The 17,864-nt window shown below is 38.9% G+C and overlaps 1 protein-coding gene across 1 annotated transcript; it reads left to right on the forward strand.

The window, feature by feature from the left end:
- The first annotated feature begins 7,704 nt into the window (after positions 1-7,704).
- LOC111876243 (allene oxide synthase) lies at positions 7,705-9,658 on the forward strand. The gene has a single exon (XM_023872779.3). It carries the CDS (start codon positions 7,759-7,761, stop codon positions 9,355-9,357), a length of 1,599 nt encoding a protein of 532 aa, XP_023728547.1. The 5' UTR covers positions 7,705-7,758; the 3' UTR covers positions 9,358-9,658.
- The last annotated feature ends 8,206 nt before the right edge of the window (positions 9,659-17,864 follow it).

Consider the following 17,864-nt stretch of genomic DNA (forward strand, 5'->3'; position numbering starts at 1 on the left):
AATGTTCGTCCACCGATAAGGGTATTATTTTTCTTATTGTTGTTATATACTATTATTTGATAATTAAACTAGTTATAATAGTTGTGTGTTAACAAAAATACATTTAAATTGATAGACACAAAATAAAATATTTTGTTATGTTATTTATATATGCATATTTTTAACTGAAAGACATTCAAGATTTCTTATTTAAGGGATATATTATTTAAAATATTACTGATTTACAATCCATAATTATTTTATACATAGAATCAATTTTTTTACAATAAGAGAGGGAATCCAAGAGGAGAAAGAAAGAGATACTTATATCTTATCATCTAGTAAATATGAAAATGAGTTAGAAAGATTTAATATTTTTATTTTGATATTTAATATTTTTTATTTTGATACTTTTACACCTTTTAAAATATACGCCCTAAACCTCACGATGAAAAAAAAAATGTCGCACGGATTTATGATTTATCGACTTTGACCATACACACCCAGTGGGTTCCTTTGACCATTTTGGAAGCTTATTTTATTTCTATTAGATAACTAAAAAAAAGTATAAATTAGATTGTAAAATATAATATGCCCATTTGGAGAGTCTAAAACGTGGAATCATATGATTCACTTTGTATTTAAATGAAACCGATAGAAATAAAAAAAAATTAAAAGATGTTTGTTGCGGGACTGTATCAGGTAGAATCATATAAACAAAAAAAAATAATACTGTAAATAAATTTCTTACAGTTGTTTATATCTTCATATATTTTTACAATTGTATCACTTTAATGCTTTCTAATATATATATATATATATATATATATATATATATATATATATATATATATATATATATATATATATATATATATATATATATATATATAGGGTTAGGTTATTTTGTTTCTAATAACTATTGTGTGTCAGAATGCACAGATCTGGACCATCGGATGGAATATAATCAAAGGTAATGATCTGATGGTTTATAATAGTAGAATAGAATAACATATACCATATAATCACACAAATTTCAACATAAGGGCATTTTAGTCAATTAACCTATATTAAAAAAAGGAAATTTTTGGATTTTTAGGGATAATTAATTCCTTTATTTTTAAAAATCTGAATATTTTAAATTAATTCAAAATTAGAAATTCGAATTTATTCTATCAGAATGGTAGAATGTTAACCATTAACTAGTAAATATATTCGTCGATTATATTCTGTCAGAATGACTGAATGCCAACAATAAACTAGTAAATATATTCTAAAAAGAATACACAAAATCAATTCTTGAACTAATAATATCCAAATAATTACATTGTATGATTATGATAAATTGAATAATAACAACATTCTAAAAGAAAAAAGAAAAAAAAAACATCACAATCTAACAAAAACACTAATCTATTCTCATAGAATATTATTTTTTAGCAAAACTTTATACATTGTAGCATAACAAAATTCTGGTATAATACACTCTCGTTCTCTATGTTTTTTTCCTTCTCCACATCAATGTTAGCCTCTTCAAAACCTAAATCCACAAAGAAAACATAATCAAGTTTCAAAAATTAAAAAATTCAATGCATTCTAAGAGAATAAAAACTACAAATTCTGACAGAATGTACTTGTTGTTGACAATTATTCTCAAACATTCTAACAGAATACATCTATATAAAATAAATTCTAATAGAATACCTAGCTAGAAGAAGGCTTGCGTTCACCATGTAAGACAACCACCCGTAAACACTCAGTAAACCCATGAATTCCCCTGTCAAATACCAAAACCCAAACAAACCATGAGTTATGTTCAAACAATCAAACCCATATCCCTTTCATTATCATCAATTTTTCCAGGAAAACCCAAACACAAATTCTTTCCTTTGATTTCTATCAAGCAATCAAACAAAAACAAAAAGAAGAAAAAGATTTTTCTTTTGCCTGTTGGCACAGTTCACCGGAGAAGAAGAAGCAACGATCCACGAGCACCACAGAACCACCCTTGTGACTGCTTCCCACCAAGTTCCTCTTCTCGAGAAGACAAAGACATAGGACCGAAGTCCTTTCTCCCCCTTCGTGAGTGGATACCGATCGAACCAGAAAAGAAAAGAGATCGGCGACGCAACCCTTCCTGCCGGCTATCCCTCCCTCGGCGGAGCTGCTTCGCCAACTCCGATTGACGATCGAGTGTGTGTATATACCATTTCTGTTTGTGTTGATTGTTGTTTGGTTTCTGGAAATCAGAATCCAAAATCAGGTACCTGAACTTGAAATCAGAATCAGAGAGTTTGAAGGACGATTGAGAATTGAAGATGGAAGGGGAAAGAACCCTAACCGAGGACAAGGGTTTGTGGATTACCGGACCAGAGAAATATTGATTCCTTGAATATAATACACAATGCAAGAGAGACTAGGTCAAAAATATTGATTTTGTTTCCTTAATTGCAGGATTTCAATTGAATGATTCCTTAATTAAAAACTACAAAATGTTCAGAATACTCTTAAATGATTTATTTAATTGTTTATTATTTCTTGAATTCTCATTGGTGCATTTAGGTGTAATACCCAAGATCAGAAAGGCCAAGAAAAGGAAAGAAACCCTAAGTCAAGGAGTGGACTCGTCGAGCCCAGGGAGGAACTCGACGAGTCGGAGCGGGATCCGGGGGATCGAGTAAGTGACCAACTCGGCGAGTCGGCTCGTGAACTCGGCGAGTTGGGTCTGAACGAGGAAACCCTAATTTCGGGACTTGGTACCCTATTTAAGCATCTTATTCTCTTCCCTAGGGCTCATTTGCGGCCCTATAGTCCAGAACCAGAAACCCTAAGCCTCCATTGTTTCTCATTCAAGCTTTCTTGCCATTTTGGGTGATTTGAAGGAAGAAGGAAGAAGGCACACATTCGGGATTCAATAATTGACAGTAGATCCAGAGTTTGTGAGGTCTTCCAGAGCATTTGAAGGTAATGAGTCGCTACCTTCCCTCTCTTGCATATAGATCAACCTTTATCATGGGATTTGGGGCTTTTAAGACAAGTTTATGAACCATTTCGAGTTAGAAGCCCAGATCTGAAGTTGCTACTTCAGATCTATGTGTATCTTGGCCTAGAGAATCATAAAGCATCAGTCTATGGGTTGATTGTTGAGCCCCTTTGTCTCAAACCCTAGTTTATAGTGATTCGAGCCTAGATCTCGTTAGCTACACGTAAAGTTTGTCACTTTACGTAAGGAATAGGCTTTAGAAGAGTGGATCTACAGTTTGGAGTCCATGCATGACTCAAAAGTCCTCTGCATGTATGTATATCTGAATGGACTCGGCGAGTCCTTCGAGTGGACTCGGCGAGTAGCATGAAGACGAGGAGGAACTCGACGAGTGGGATGGACAACTCGTCGAGTCGGATGAAGTTAGGCATCAACTCGGCGAGTTGGAAGAGCAACTCGACGAGTTGGTTGAAGATTGCCTTGGGCTCGACGAGTCTATTATTGGACTCGGCGAGTCAGGTCGCGAAACCTCAAACCCTTCGAGTTGAGACTCGAATCAGTGAGTCGGGTGGTGACTCAGCGAGTTGGACAGGACAGGACTCGGAAATAGTTGGACTCAGTGAGTCATGGACTGACTCGGTGAGTAGGGTTGACCTGGAAGGTTGACTTTGACCAAGATTTTGACTTTGACCAGAGTTGACTTAGTTAACTTTTAGAGGACTGTCAGACTAAGTGTCATATTGATATTGGTAGCTCGGAGAGCTGGAGGAGCAGCGGCTCAGGAGATTGTCGATTAGCAGCCAAAGGATTATCGGCAGAGCTCAGCAGTTCAGGTGAGTATCCTTCCAGTAGGAACGGGTCTAAGGCCATAATGCCGGCCCGTTTAGCTAGCAGTAGTTTCCAGATTTTAGTCTGATGTAGTAGTTAGTATGTTTGATGCCTTCGTGGCTCAGACAGGATTTATGTGTTATGTGTTCCGGGCTACGGCCCGATGCAGTATGCAGTATATGTGTGTTCATGCTAGTTGATATGTTTATGTTATGTTCTGTTCAGTTAGTTCCGGACTTCGGTCCGATGCAGGGGGAAAGGCCCCAGTTAGTCTGGACTTCGGTCCGATGCAGGGGGCAAGGCCCCAGTTAGTCCAGACTTCGGTCCGATGCAGGGGACAAGGTCCTAGTCAGTTAGTCCGGACTTCGGTCCGATGCAGGGGGCAAGGCCCCAGTTAGTCCAGACTTTGGTCCGATGCAGGGGACAAGGTCCCAGTCAGTTTCTGGACTTCGGTCCGATGCAGGGGGCAAGGCCCCAGTTAGTCCGGACCTCGGTCCGATGCAGTGGGCAAGGCACAGTATGTGTTTTATATGTTATTGTATGGTATGTGGTAGTTTGGGGGAGCTCACTAAGCTTTGTGCTTACGGTTTTCAGTTTTGGTTTCAGGTACTCAGTTTTCAAAAGAGGAGCTCGGAGAGATTGCAGTGCACACACCATAGTCAGTTAGCCTGGGAAATGTTTTACTATGATAATGAGATTATGTTTTGAATTTAATACTCGAAAGTTATGTTATGACTTATGATACGTTTTTATAAATCTAGTTTTAGTAATGTTTTAAAAAGAAATTTTTAGTCATGATTTTTGGGACGTTACATTAGGCATACAATACTTGCTAAAAATATTTGAACCTAGCTCTCTCTCCCCCTCTCTCTCTCTCTCTGTCTCTCTCTCTCTCTCTCTCTCTCTCTCTCTCTATATATATATATATATATATATATATATATATATATATATATATATATATATATATATATATATATATAATAGATGTGTGCCCGCGCAAAGCAGCGGCGATAAATAGTTTTTTTGGCGAATAATTTTCTTACGGGAAAATAATTATTAATTTTGTTATTAGTTATTATGTAAGAAAAAAAATTATCATTTTTAATTAAAATATTTATGTTTATAATTTATATTTACATTGTATGTTTATACATTTGATGTAAATTAATTATTATTGTATCTAGTTTAATAAATATAAATTAACTTATATTGATGAATTTAATATTTTAAAACTGTTGTTTTGCTCTAAATTAATTTTTTAATAACCTTTCTTAATTCAAGTCTTCAAAATTTTGGTATGTATTAATGATTTTGTTATGTATAATTGATTTGTACTAAAAGCTTTGTATTTTGTACCTCTTAAAATTTAAGATATAACTAATATATATATATATATATATATATATATATATATATATATATATATTCAATATTTGACATTAAACTATCACTTAAAAATTGATCACCATTTTGTTGCATACATAAGTCTTTACCAACTTCATTACAGAAAATGCACGAACCATTGTGATCAACGATTTGTGATTTGTGAAGCGGTAATTGAGGCTTGAAGGAAACTATGTTTGGAACTGAATACTATTGATTCATGATTATTATTTAATTTATTTAATTTTTTACTTTTTTGTTTTAACTTGTATTGAGCTATTCGTATATGATTACACCTTAAAAATTTTACGCTTTTAAATTATAGAATATGGGTTCATATTTTAATTTGCTAAAAATATTATGATACTCGAGCATAAAATTAGAACTTACATGGTGTAATTTTTATGATTATTTTATTATTATTATATTCAAATACACAAATAAATTGATTTTATAATCCAGTAAGTTTTACTATATTATTTGTTGAATGAGGGCTTTGAGGAACACCCTTAGGCTAGATGGTGTGGACAAAATGATGTTATTGGCATCCGATGTAGCTTTGAATATCATTGGCATACACCGATACACCATCCCACAACAATCACATCCTTGACCAAGTGTTTTTCTTATGTTTTTTTTTATTTGAAATTTGTTTTCTTCTTGGTGTGATGTGCTCCCACTGATTCCGAGTTGCAAGGAAGAGTTCTTGTTGTGCATAAAAGCCTCATCTATTGGTAAAAAGCGGAATAAGCTCTTTTTGATATACGGTTTATGGTTTATTTGGAATGCGATAAACTCGTTGGTGTTCAACAACATGAGATGTTCTCCTTTGAGAACGGCGAATGATATCCAATTAGTTGATTTCAATTGGATCAAACATAAGTCTTTCTTTAAGTATGGAAGTTGGTTTGATCCATGTATGTTTCCTTTAAATGCTTGTATTTTGTAATTTTTTGTTATCTACTTGTTAGTTCTTCAATACATTTATGGTTCCCAAGAAAATGTATAATTCTCTCTCATCATCAATGTGTTAAATACTCCTATTTCTTTTTATGCTATTTTTTATTTTTAAAATTAAATTAAATGGATTGTCATACCATTCCCAAACAAAGGTATGAGATGACTTGGAATAACATCATACGTGGCAGTTATGTGTCAGCAAATGTTGGCGGTATACTCTCTTTAACTTTAGCAGGGTGATTCGATATTTTAGATTTAATGATTTCGTGAATTGCGATATTTATTTCAAACAAACAACATGTTCCATACTATTATGTAATTTAGAGGTTGTTTGATAGTTGTTGATTGAGTCAATGTGGACTGAGTAGGACTCAACAATAAATCTGACCGAGTAACATTTCAAAAGAGTCATAACTGAGTTAGAGGATTTTAAGTGTGATATCAAACAGTTTGAATCTAATTGAGTCATATTCAGCCTTTTAACAAACTTAGTAAAAGACATATCAAACAATCATTAACATTTATTTGTTGGCAATTTTAAAAGAAATTAACAAATTGGCTAGTTTCTTTTTTCCACATAGGTGGGAAGAAGAACTTTAGTAAGTTTATAAGGAATCATTGGTCTTTGACTTTCAAAGACTTTAGTGGGGGTTAAAAGGACGAGTCAAGCCAATATATTCGTCTAAACATGGGTATGGATGTGAGATCCGAGGTTTGTGATTAAACGTTGCATAGAATTAAGGAGCTCTTTGTATTTTGAAGGGTTCGGCTTGGACCGGTCGGGTTCTTGTCGACTTTAGTAGGGGTTAAAAGGATGAGCCAAGCTCATGCCTAACCGTGGCTATGGATGCGAGACATGAGGTTTGTGATTTAGGGGCACTTTACATGGAATTGATGAGCTCTTTATATATATTAACTCCTTATCTTTGTATTAAATAGACAAAAAAAATCATATATATAATTCATCAAATTAAACCATGTGTTAATATAAATATCACAAATATATCAGTGATTATATCACATATATGCCCTGAACTCTATACAACATAACATGGCATCATAGTTTCTTTTTAACATGCAGCCTTACTCATGTAATTTTCATCTATTAAATGATGTTTAGATCAGTCTCACAGTACACTCTATCTCATAAAAAACGTGTTAAATAAAATAAATTATAAAAGTTTGTCGTCACTTTATATAACCAAAAGTAGGCTGATTTCTTTGGCGTAGAATTTGAGGTTAAAGTTAGAACATTACAAAATGCTACCTTTAAAGTAGCTCAAATTATTAATGTATGAATTCAACGTGCCACTTTCTGTAAAATTAAATGGAGCACTAATGGGAAATAAACAATTAAAATAATTGCATAGCAAATGCGTACCACATGTTCAGATTGTTATTTATTAAAGCCAATGACACTCGTCCCCACGTCAATTTTAACGTCTTCCTAGTCAAACGTACAACCATTTGATGCATGTACATGTTTTTCTTGTTAACTTGTACTCTTTTGGTCGGTTGAATTGACATTTTTCACCCTCAACTTTCTATATAATCTCAACCTTACCCAAGTTTTAAATATCAAATTCTCAACATTCGAACTTAGATTTGGTCAATAAACAAAAATGGCGACTTCATCTTTAGCTTTCCCTTCACTCCACAACCTGAATCTTGATGTACCCAAGACAAACCCACGTCGACGCGCCACCGCCGTCCGACTGATCACTGCCTCCATCAAAGACTCTGTTCCAGTTCCACCTCTTTCTGCCACCTCCGCCGATGTAGCTCCCACCGTCAGCGGCAACTCCTCCACCAATCTCCCTCTCCGGCAAGTCCCTGGCTCCTACGGCATTCCATTCTTTCAACCCCTTAAAGATCGATTTGAGTACTTTTATGGTGCCGGCGGACGTGATGAATTCTTCAAGTCTCGGATTCATAAATTTCAGTCAACGGTGTTTCGTGTCAACATGCCACCTGGTCCGTTCATCGCCAACAACCCGAATGTCGTCGTTCTTCTTGACGCCAAGAGTTTTCCGACGCTGTTTGATGTATCTAAAGTCGAAAAGAAGGATTTGTTCACCGGAACATACATGCCGTCTACTGAACTCACCGGCGGCCACCGTGTCCTCTCGTATCTTGATCCATCGGAGCCCAAGCATGCTCCGCTAAAAAATTTGATATTTTTCATGCTCAAATCTTCCCGAAGCAGAGTTATGCCGGAATTCGAAGCGACATACAGTGAACTCTTCGATGAGCTTGAAGCAGAGTTAGCACAAAAGGGTAAAGCTCTTTTCAACGACGCCGGCGAACAAGCAGCCTTCCGGTTTCTTGGTCGGGCGTATTTGGAAACCAACCCGGAAGTAACAAAGATCGGAAAAGATGGTCCGAAGTTGATCGGGTCCTGGGTTTTATTCAATCTCGGACCTTTGCTCCGCCTTGGACTTCCATGGTTCTTAGAGGAACCTCTCCTTCATACTTTCCGGCTGCCTCCTGCCCTGATTAAGAAAAACTATCAGAAACTTTACGAATTCTTCGAATCCTCTTCGTCTCCGATCATCGAACAAGCAGAAGCTTTAGGGATTTCAAAAGACGAAGCGGTTCATAACATCTTATTCACAGTTTGTTTCAATACTTTTGGGGGGATCAAGATTTTGTTTCCCAATACACTGAAATGGCTCGGCCGCGCCGGAACTAATTTACATACCCAGTTGGCGGAGGAGATCAGAGGTGCGATCAAAACCCACGGCGGAGGGAAGGTAACCATGGCGGCGATGGAGCAGATGCCCTTGATGAAATCCGTCGTCTACGAATCCCTTCGAATCGAACCACCTGTGGCCTTACAATACGGGAAAGCCAAACGTGATCTGACGATCGAATCACACGACGCCATTTTCAAAGTGAAAGAAGGGGAAATGTTGTTCGGATACCAGCCATTTGCGACCAAGGATCCCAAAGTGTTTGACCGGGCGGAAGAATTTGTTCCGGATCGGTTTGTGGGTGACGGCGAGAAGCTTTTGAAGTACGTGACGTGGTCAAACGGACCGGAGACGGAGGGTCCGACGGTGGGAAACAAGCAGTGTGCCGGAAAAGATTTCGTGGTGATGATTACTCGATTGTTCGTCGTGGAACTCTTCCGTCGGTATGATTCTTTCGATATCGAGGTTGGTGCTTCTCCTTTAGGTGCCAAAATTACATTAACGTCCCTCAAAAGAGCTCGTGTGTGATTTCTTCTTCATGGCATCCGATGAGATCGCCGGTGTTTAGTCTGCAAATTTCCGTCGGTGAGGGTAATTTTGGAAATATTTATTTATTTTTGAAGTCCACGTTTCAGTTTAGTCTACAGACCAATAGGAAATGAACTGAATATACTTGTTTCAGGAAATATTTACTTACTAGAATTTGTTTCTCTTGTTTTTTTTGGTATATTTGTTTTTAAATTGGTATGAACTGAATATACCAAAATTTGATATGATGATGTTTGACAAAAAATTTGTAACCATTAAATAATAAATGAAGCTTCTTGAATATTGAGCATAGAATATGCCAAAGTCACTACACAAAAGAGATCAAATGGTCGGTTATCATTGTGAATCAAACCATATGCAATATATTGGATCCTTCAATCCATATGCTGAATTGTTGATGGTCAATGTACTTTGGGGCGGAAATTGTTGGTGTTTTGTTTGAAAGGCGAAAATTTTTGGTGTATGTTCGTCTAGAGGTGATCATGGGTTCGTTTGGGATGTTTTGGAGTAAGATCAAACCCAAACCGGAAAGTACAACTTTTTAGGGTTGAAAACTATCCGGTTTTGGGATTTTTGGAATTGAGTTCTCGGTTTGGAACTCGATTTTTTGATTTGAATACATAGGTTTCAGGTTTTTCTTTTTTGGGTTCAAACCAATTAAAATACGTTACTATAAAACAACTATGATATAATCTAATTCTATAGAACATACGGTCAAAGGGCAATCGCTATAAACAAAAAATAAAAAATAAAAATCACAGATACAAAACATAGATTTTTATAACTAAAAACGAGTTTAAGGGTAACATAATAATTCATTTAAAAACTATAATTTTTGAACAAAAATGAGAACGCCAAACCACAAAAGTAATAGTAGTAAATACATTATGATAAAACTAAATTGTAGAACTGGATAATTTAGATTGAATTCTATAGTTCATATATTTAGAATTTTGGATTGACTTTCAACAAAATTAAAATATTATTTTGGTTTTCGCATTACTTTGGTTTATAAAATAAAACCCATATAACAATGCTTTATTTATTTAAAATTAACTTTTGTTATATATATATATATATATATATATATATATATATATATATATATATATATATATATATATATATATATATAAAATTTACAAAAGTGTTTTTTAACATATTAGAAAATCACAACCAATAAAAGACCTTACATATATTTTTTTACCTAAAGTTTTTATTTGCGAAATACAAATTATAATATATTGTTTAATACTTGTTTACAAAGTTTAATAACAACTAAGCAATTTGTTTTGATTTTTTTGTTGAGTTTTCTAATATTTAAGTTATATGTATTTTTAAATATCCCGATTCTTTAAATACGAATTTGAATTGCCTTTGCGAACATATATCGATTTGTTTAACTTGGAAACCATAGACTTTGGATCTCTTTATATAAAGTCTTTTTTTACGATATAAATCATTTGTCAATGCTCTATTTAAAAATATACTAGTTTTTACATCCATTTAATGTAGCTTTATGTCAAAATGATCCACAAGAGCCACTATTATTTTACAAGTCTTTGGGTGAGAATATTAGAAAGAATTCTTTTTATAATCTATTCCTTCTTCTTAAGTAAATCTATTTGTGACTGGAATATATATATATATATATATATATATATATATATATATATATATATATATATATATATATATATATATATATATATATATATATATATATATATATATATAAATTCAAAGGTGATTAAGTTAATTTAAACCAAATTAAACTAGTAACTCAGATAAAGAAATTTGATGGAGAAGAAAGAAAATTTAGAGGAGATGTGAAATATTTTATATCTTATGAAATTTTTTGTGTCGTCATATCTTTGCAATAGCATGTTATTTATATTACAAAAATTACATATCATATATCATGTAAATAGTATGATATGATAGCTTTCATCAATTCACCAATTATTGGTATCATTCACAATTATTACAACACTTCCCCTTGGATGACACCATTTTAGATTTAGAGTTTAATTTTGAAGTACCGCTTCATTAAAAACTTTGCTAAAGATAACCTAATGGGAAAAAACTTTAGTGAAGAGAAAAAGAGCGCGATGTATAATTAACTCCCCCTCCTTTAGACATCTGTTACATTATATTTTATGTACGTGTCGCATTCCGATGCCATGGACATGTGTCCTGAAGATTGCAGTACAAAGTGCTTTCGTAAAAGATCTGTTGCATTGTTGCTGGATTGAACGTATTTGATTTCAACTTAAATGCCTTTTATAAGCTCTGGAGTGTATTCAAAAAACTATGGAGGTATATGTATTGTCGTGTCACTCTTGATATACCCTTCTTTCATTTGAGTGACACATGCTGAGTTATCTTGATAAATTAAAGTTGGACTTGTATTCTTTTCAAGTCCACATTAAGTTAAAACTAGTTGTGTCATCGATCTTAACCATGTACATTCTCTACTAGCTTCATTTAGTGCAATTATTTCAACATGATTTAAGGATGTGGCAACAAGTGTTTGCTTTTGAGAACGCCAGAAAATTGCAGTACCTCCATTCATAAATACGTATCCAATTTGAGATCTAGGTTTATAAGGGTCAAACAAATAACCTGCATTTGCATAACCAATCAAGCCTTGTTTTGAATTGTTAGGATAAATAACCCTAAATCGCTAGTTCCTCGAAGGTATCGAAAAATATGTTTGATCTCATTCCAATGTCTTTTGTTGGAAATGAACTGAACCTTGCTAGAAAGTTTACTGCGAAAGAAATGTTTGGTCTAGTAAAATTTGTAAGATACATAAGAGCCCCAATTACGTTAAGATATGACACATCTAGACCAAGGACTTCTTCATTTTCTTTACAGGGACGGAATGGATATTAGTCAATATTTAATGATCTAACAACCATTGGAGTGCTTAAAGGATTAGCATTGTCCATATTGAAATGTTTTCAAGACCTTTTGTAACACCCAAGATTTTGAAAGCCAAGAAAGTAATGGAAACCCTAAATTTAGGAGGGACTCGGCGAGTCCAAGGAAGGACTTGGCGAGTCGGAACGGGATCCGGGTCGGGGAGTAAGTGACCGACTCGGCGAGTCGGCCAAGGTGACTAAGCGAGTCTGGTCTGTGCGAGGAAAACCCTAATTCCGGGAGTTGTATCCTATATAAAGGGTGTTATGTCCCTCCCTCAGCGCCCATATCACTCCAGAAGACCTGTAAACCTTATAACCCGTGTGAGCTTCCATTATTGAGAGAATAGCTTTGGGAGGAAGGAAACTTTGGAGAGAAACTTGAAGATCAAGAAGGTTGCTTCAAGGGAGAAGTGTGTGCTCGAGATTTACCTCAGTTTTGCTCATTTTAGAGGTATTAAGCTGTCATTTTCCCTTCTTTGCATCTAGATCTATTTTGTCATAAGATTTGGGGGGTTTTATGGTTGTTTGAGACCCAAATCGGGTTAGGGGCTTAGATATGTTGTTGCCACTTCAGATCTATTGTTGAGATGGTCTATTATGTCATAAAGCATCAGGAGATGAGTAGTTGGTGAAGCCCTTGTGTCCTTAAACCAAACCCTAATGTGTTTTGAGCCTAGATCTCTTTAGTTATACGTAAAGTTTGCAACTTTACGTAGGGATTGAGCTTTGGAAGTATGGATCTATGGATTGGAGTCCCTGCATGACTCAAAAGCCCTCTGCATGTTGGGAGATCTGAATGGACTCGGCGAGTCCTTTGAGTGGACTCGGCGAGTACCATGAAGATGAGGAGGCACTCGACGAGTGGGATGAACAGCTCATCGAGTCGAATGAAGATAGGCATGAACTCGGCGAGTTGGATGAACAACTCGGCGAGTTGGATGAAGATTGTCGTGTGCTCCGCGAGTCTGTTCTTGGACTCGGCGAGTCAGGTCGAGTGGTCCCAAACCCTTCGAGTTAAGACTTGAGTCAACGAGTCGAGCCAGGACTCAGTGAGTTGGACAGGATAGGAATCGGGGATCAGTAGACTCGGCGAGTCAGGGGCTGACTCGGCGAGTAGAGTCGCGAGTGGAAGGACTCTGGACTTATGAACTCGGCGAGTCAGTAGGGTGACTCGGCGAGTAGGGTTGACCTGGAAGGTTGACTTTGACCAGGACATTGACTTTGACCAGAGTTGACTTGGTTGGCCTTTGGAGGCCAGTTAGACTAAGTGTTAGGTTGATATTGGTAGCTCAGGGAGCTAGCGGAGCAGCAGTTCAGAGTCAGTGGTCAGGTAGCGGTCAAAGGGGTTAGCAGCAGCAGTTCAGCAGTATCAGGTGAGTTTCCCTTTGTATGAATGGGTCTACGGCCACAATGCCGGCCCATGTAGTTATGAGTAGAAGACCTGTGGGTTAGCCCTAGGCACAGTATGCTAGTATGACATTTGGACGAGGTCCAATGACAGAGGGCGGGTGCCCAAGGAGCGGTTTATGTGATAGTTTATACTTGTTGTCTGTGTGATACTTGTATGTGCCTGGTAGGGAGGTGAGTGAGGGCGAGGTCCCGTATCTCACCAATAGCAGAGTGTGGATGGTGTTCCACATCTCAGTAGCAGCAGAGCAGGGGCGAGGCCCAAGTTAGGAAAGGAGTGAGGGTGGGCTGGGCCCGTACCTCACTATCAGCAGGAGTATGGACGAGGTTCCATGACTCATCAGTAGCAGGACTCGGGCGGGGCCCAGAGATAGGCGAGGCCTTAGAGCAAGAGTTGTTAGTATATGTTCAGCTTATGTAATGTTATGTGATATGTTTATGTGCTATTATATGTTAGTGGGCGAGGCCCTGTGACAGGCGAGGCCTAAGTGAAACAGATCTGTATCCGAGCGGGGCTCGAAGCCAGGCGGGGCCTGGAGCGGCGGGGCCGTTATAGCGGGCGAGGCCCGAAGTAGAGGGCGAGGCCCAGGATAGCGGGCGTGGCCCATTATGTGCAGTATGTGATTTTGCATGGTATGTGGTAAGGTGGGGAACTCACTAAGCTTTGTGCTTACGGTTTTCAGTTTTGCTTTCAGGTACTTCCGGTAGCGGAGGGAGGAGCTCGAGGTGATCGCATGGCACACACCATAGAGTAGTCAGCCTGGGAATGTTTACTCTGATAATAAACATGTGTTTTGAAAACTTATACTCAGATTATGTTTTGGAATGATGTTTTGTTTAAAGTAATGTTTTATTAAAAAGAAATTTTTGGTCTTAAATTTTGGGATGTTTCAAGTTGGTATCAGAGCTAGGGCACGGGTTGATGTGTTCGACAGGGACGTCGAACCCTATAATGGGGGGTGAAAGTGGGTTAGATCTGATCCCACATCGGCTGGGAAGGAGAACTAAGCATTCCTTATAAGGGGTGCGGATACCTTCCCTATCACAACGCGTTTTAAAGCCGTGAGGGCAGCATATCCCATAAGAACTCTGCAGTTAAGCGTGCTCGGGCGGGAGTAGTACCAGGATGGGTGACCCCCTGGGAAGTCCTCGTGCCGAGTGGCCCAAAGCGGATAATATTGTGATACGTGTCAGAGGGGGATGTTACAAGTTGGTATCAGAGCCTTGGTTTGAGGGATTCGGGCATACTCTCGGGTGTGCCTGAACTCAAACTGAGGGATCGGATAAAAAGTTTTCAAAAGTGAAAAGACAGTTTTGTAAAAAGAATTTTGAGAATGAAAAGCAGTTTTAGAAAAGCAAAAAGAATTCAGAAAGAAAAGAACTTTGAAAAGAGAAAAGAGGTGTGGTGCATGCAATCAACCGAGCTCAAGTAAGTACCCCAAAATACTCATACAAGTTTATGTTATGATTATCAGTTGGTAGAACAACATGCTAGAATAGGACTAAGGATCTAGGGATGATGCCTTATGTGCCTGTTTTTGTGCTTTTGAGCTGCATGATAGTGCTGATTAGACAGTAGTAGGATAGCCTGTTTAGGTTATGCCTGAGTTTATGAGTTTGTGTTGCATGCTAGTTCAGGTTCTTGCTATGTGGATATGATTGCTTGAGTATGTTATGGTTAGATTTTCCCTTGACCGAATGCTGCTTGCTTTGTGCATTGTGGGATTCTGAGTGATGGGAGTTAGACATTAGGTGGATACGACACGCCGCATGTGATCAGGGTTGAATAATCTCAGAGTGTTGGATTTGGTCCTATTGCGCAGCTCTTGTTTGAGTCCAACCGTTGTAGGAACGAGTCTTATACTTGAAGGATTATCTGAGCCTCGTCACATGTGATGGTATCCAGGTGGTGGCTAATTGGCATCGCGAGGAAGCCTTCAGCAGCTGAGGACTGGTTTGAGTAGTGTCAGAGGTTTCCCTAGGGTAAGCCTAGGATGAGATAGTGCTGGGAGCAGTATTAGTGGATGAGGGACCTGGTGGAGTCAAAGCAATTCCTGAGGAAAGTACGGATAGATGTGGAAGGTAGTATGGGCCCGTACTACTGAAAGCAGAGGATCCGTACTCGATTCGGGAAGGGCAGAGACAAGACCGGGAACCTGGTAGGGCATGTTTGATCTCGCATCAGTGATAAGTATTCTGATAGTGGTTGTGGTATATTTTCAGCATGGTGACATTGCGAGAGAGACCAGCGGGCGGATCAGGCACCGGAGAGGGATCAGGCTCGGGTTCAGGGACCGAGCAGCTCGAGGAGCGGATGAGGGAGTTGATATCAGCTGAGGTTACGCGTAGTATTCTAGCTCAGACTCCTATGATCTTTGGCACGGTCAAGGAGGGCATACTGGAGATCTTGGAGGAGAGGCTGGGAGCCTTCCGTACCGAGATGATGGCATTGATGGGAGTGCGTACCTTGACATTTCGAGAGTTCAGAGCCTGCGGGGCACCAGATTATCATGGGGCTAGGGACCTCATTGCTAGCAGCAGATGGTTGGCTGATGTTGCCAACGCTTTTCGTACGAGCAAGTGTCCCGAGGGGGACAAGGTTAGACTCGCCTCCTGTCTTCTGAAGGACAGAGCGAGGGATTGGTGGGAGGAGATTGGTCATGCTTTGGGGGATGATGCCGCGTTGGACGCGATGACTTGGAGCGATTTCTCGGCCAGGTTCAGGGCGGAGTTTTCGCCGATTATTGAGGTGCAGCAGCTAGCACGAGAGTTTCAGGATTTGACGCAGACTACTGAGACTGTGGCAGAGATCACCGCCAAGTTCAGGGAGAGGGCTCTTCTTGTACCGCAGTATGTAGCGGATGAGGAGATGAAGAAGGCTCGGTACCATGAGATGTTGAGGGACGACATCAGGGAGTTCGTGAGCAGGTCCAGTTGTAAGACGCTGGAAGATATGATTTCTCGGGCTAGAGAGAGGGAAATCGATTTGGAGCAGATCCAGAAGAGGAAGTCGGATGAGGTTCAGGTGGCTACGGGTTCGGGCAAAAGGCCCAAGGGATCGGATTCGAGTTCGAGGGATCATCATGACCGCAGTTGGTGCGGAAAGTGTGGCAGGGCGCACGGGGGCGCATGCAGGAGTGGTAGCGGTGGTGAGTCTGGCTGCTTCAAGTGCGGTCGGACTGGTCATTTTAGCAGGGATTGTACTGTTACCGCCGTGCAGGGATTTGACATGATATGTTTTCATTACAACCAGCGGGGTCACAAGAAGGCTCAGTGCCCCAGTTTGTCTTCGGCAAGACGGGTGATGGCACCCGCCCCTGCAACCTTAAGGATCGCGAATGGTCGTTAGGGCCGGGTAGAGGCACCTGCAGCAGGGAGCAGGGCTTTTCAGATGACGACCTTGGAGACGCGAGCATCGCCGGACGTTGCAGGTATGCAATTTCTATTCTCAGTTCTTTTATTTTGTGCATGATTTCATTGTTATGGTTTTGCATCATTATCGGTATGAGTATTTTATTTTGATTGGTTGATTGTGATCGAGTTATATGCCATCTGCATACCTTGGATATTTGTATGGTAGTTAGGGGATGTGCTCTATTGAAGAAGGTTTCGAAGGATGCAGTAACTGTAGCATGCTTGGGAGGGATTTGGTACGTTTCGCTAGTTCGGAGTAGTACAGTGATTGTGATGGATTGGCTAAAACCCTAGCTATGGCGGGCTTGGGTTCCTCAGTAGATGGGTTATGGAATGGTAGCAAAGATCGGGATCTCTTTGAGTACTGAGCAGCAAGGGGTAAGCAGGATTGAAGTGGGGGAGAATCCTCCGGGTGTGCCCAAAGAGGAGCACGCAGACCCAGACCAAGTACGTGACCTCCGAGAGGGAAGAGAAGTAGTTCAACGTTTGATGGATTGAGGATTTCAGGGTTGGGAGTTTGAGAAACTCCGTATCAGCTAGCGCGTAGGATGGTAATGGTTGGTGATGTAAGACTACGGGTAAGCCGTAGCATTCCTTAGTAGTTTCGTTAGCGGAGTCGGGGCGAGGCCCTTATCTCCTAGTGACCTGGTAGGGATCAAGATTGGGTAAGTGGATGAGAATGATAGGGAGTTGCCTATATAGCTCTAGAGAAGTGAGACCTTGAGAGAGGCCACTCCA

This window comes from Lactuca sativa, chromosome 1 (assembly GCF_002870075.4).
Source record: "Lactuca sativa cultivar Salinas chromosome 1, Lsat_Salinas_v11, whole genome shotgun sequence".
NCBI lineage: Eukaryota > Viridiplantae > Streptophyta > Magnoliopsida > Asterales > Asteraceae > Lactuca > Lactuca sativa.

Coding starts and splice junctions, on each gene's coding strand:
- LOC111876243 (XM_023872779.3), top strand. CDS start 7,759: ATGGCGACTTCATCTTTAGCTTTCCCTTCACTCCACAACCTGAATCTT.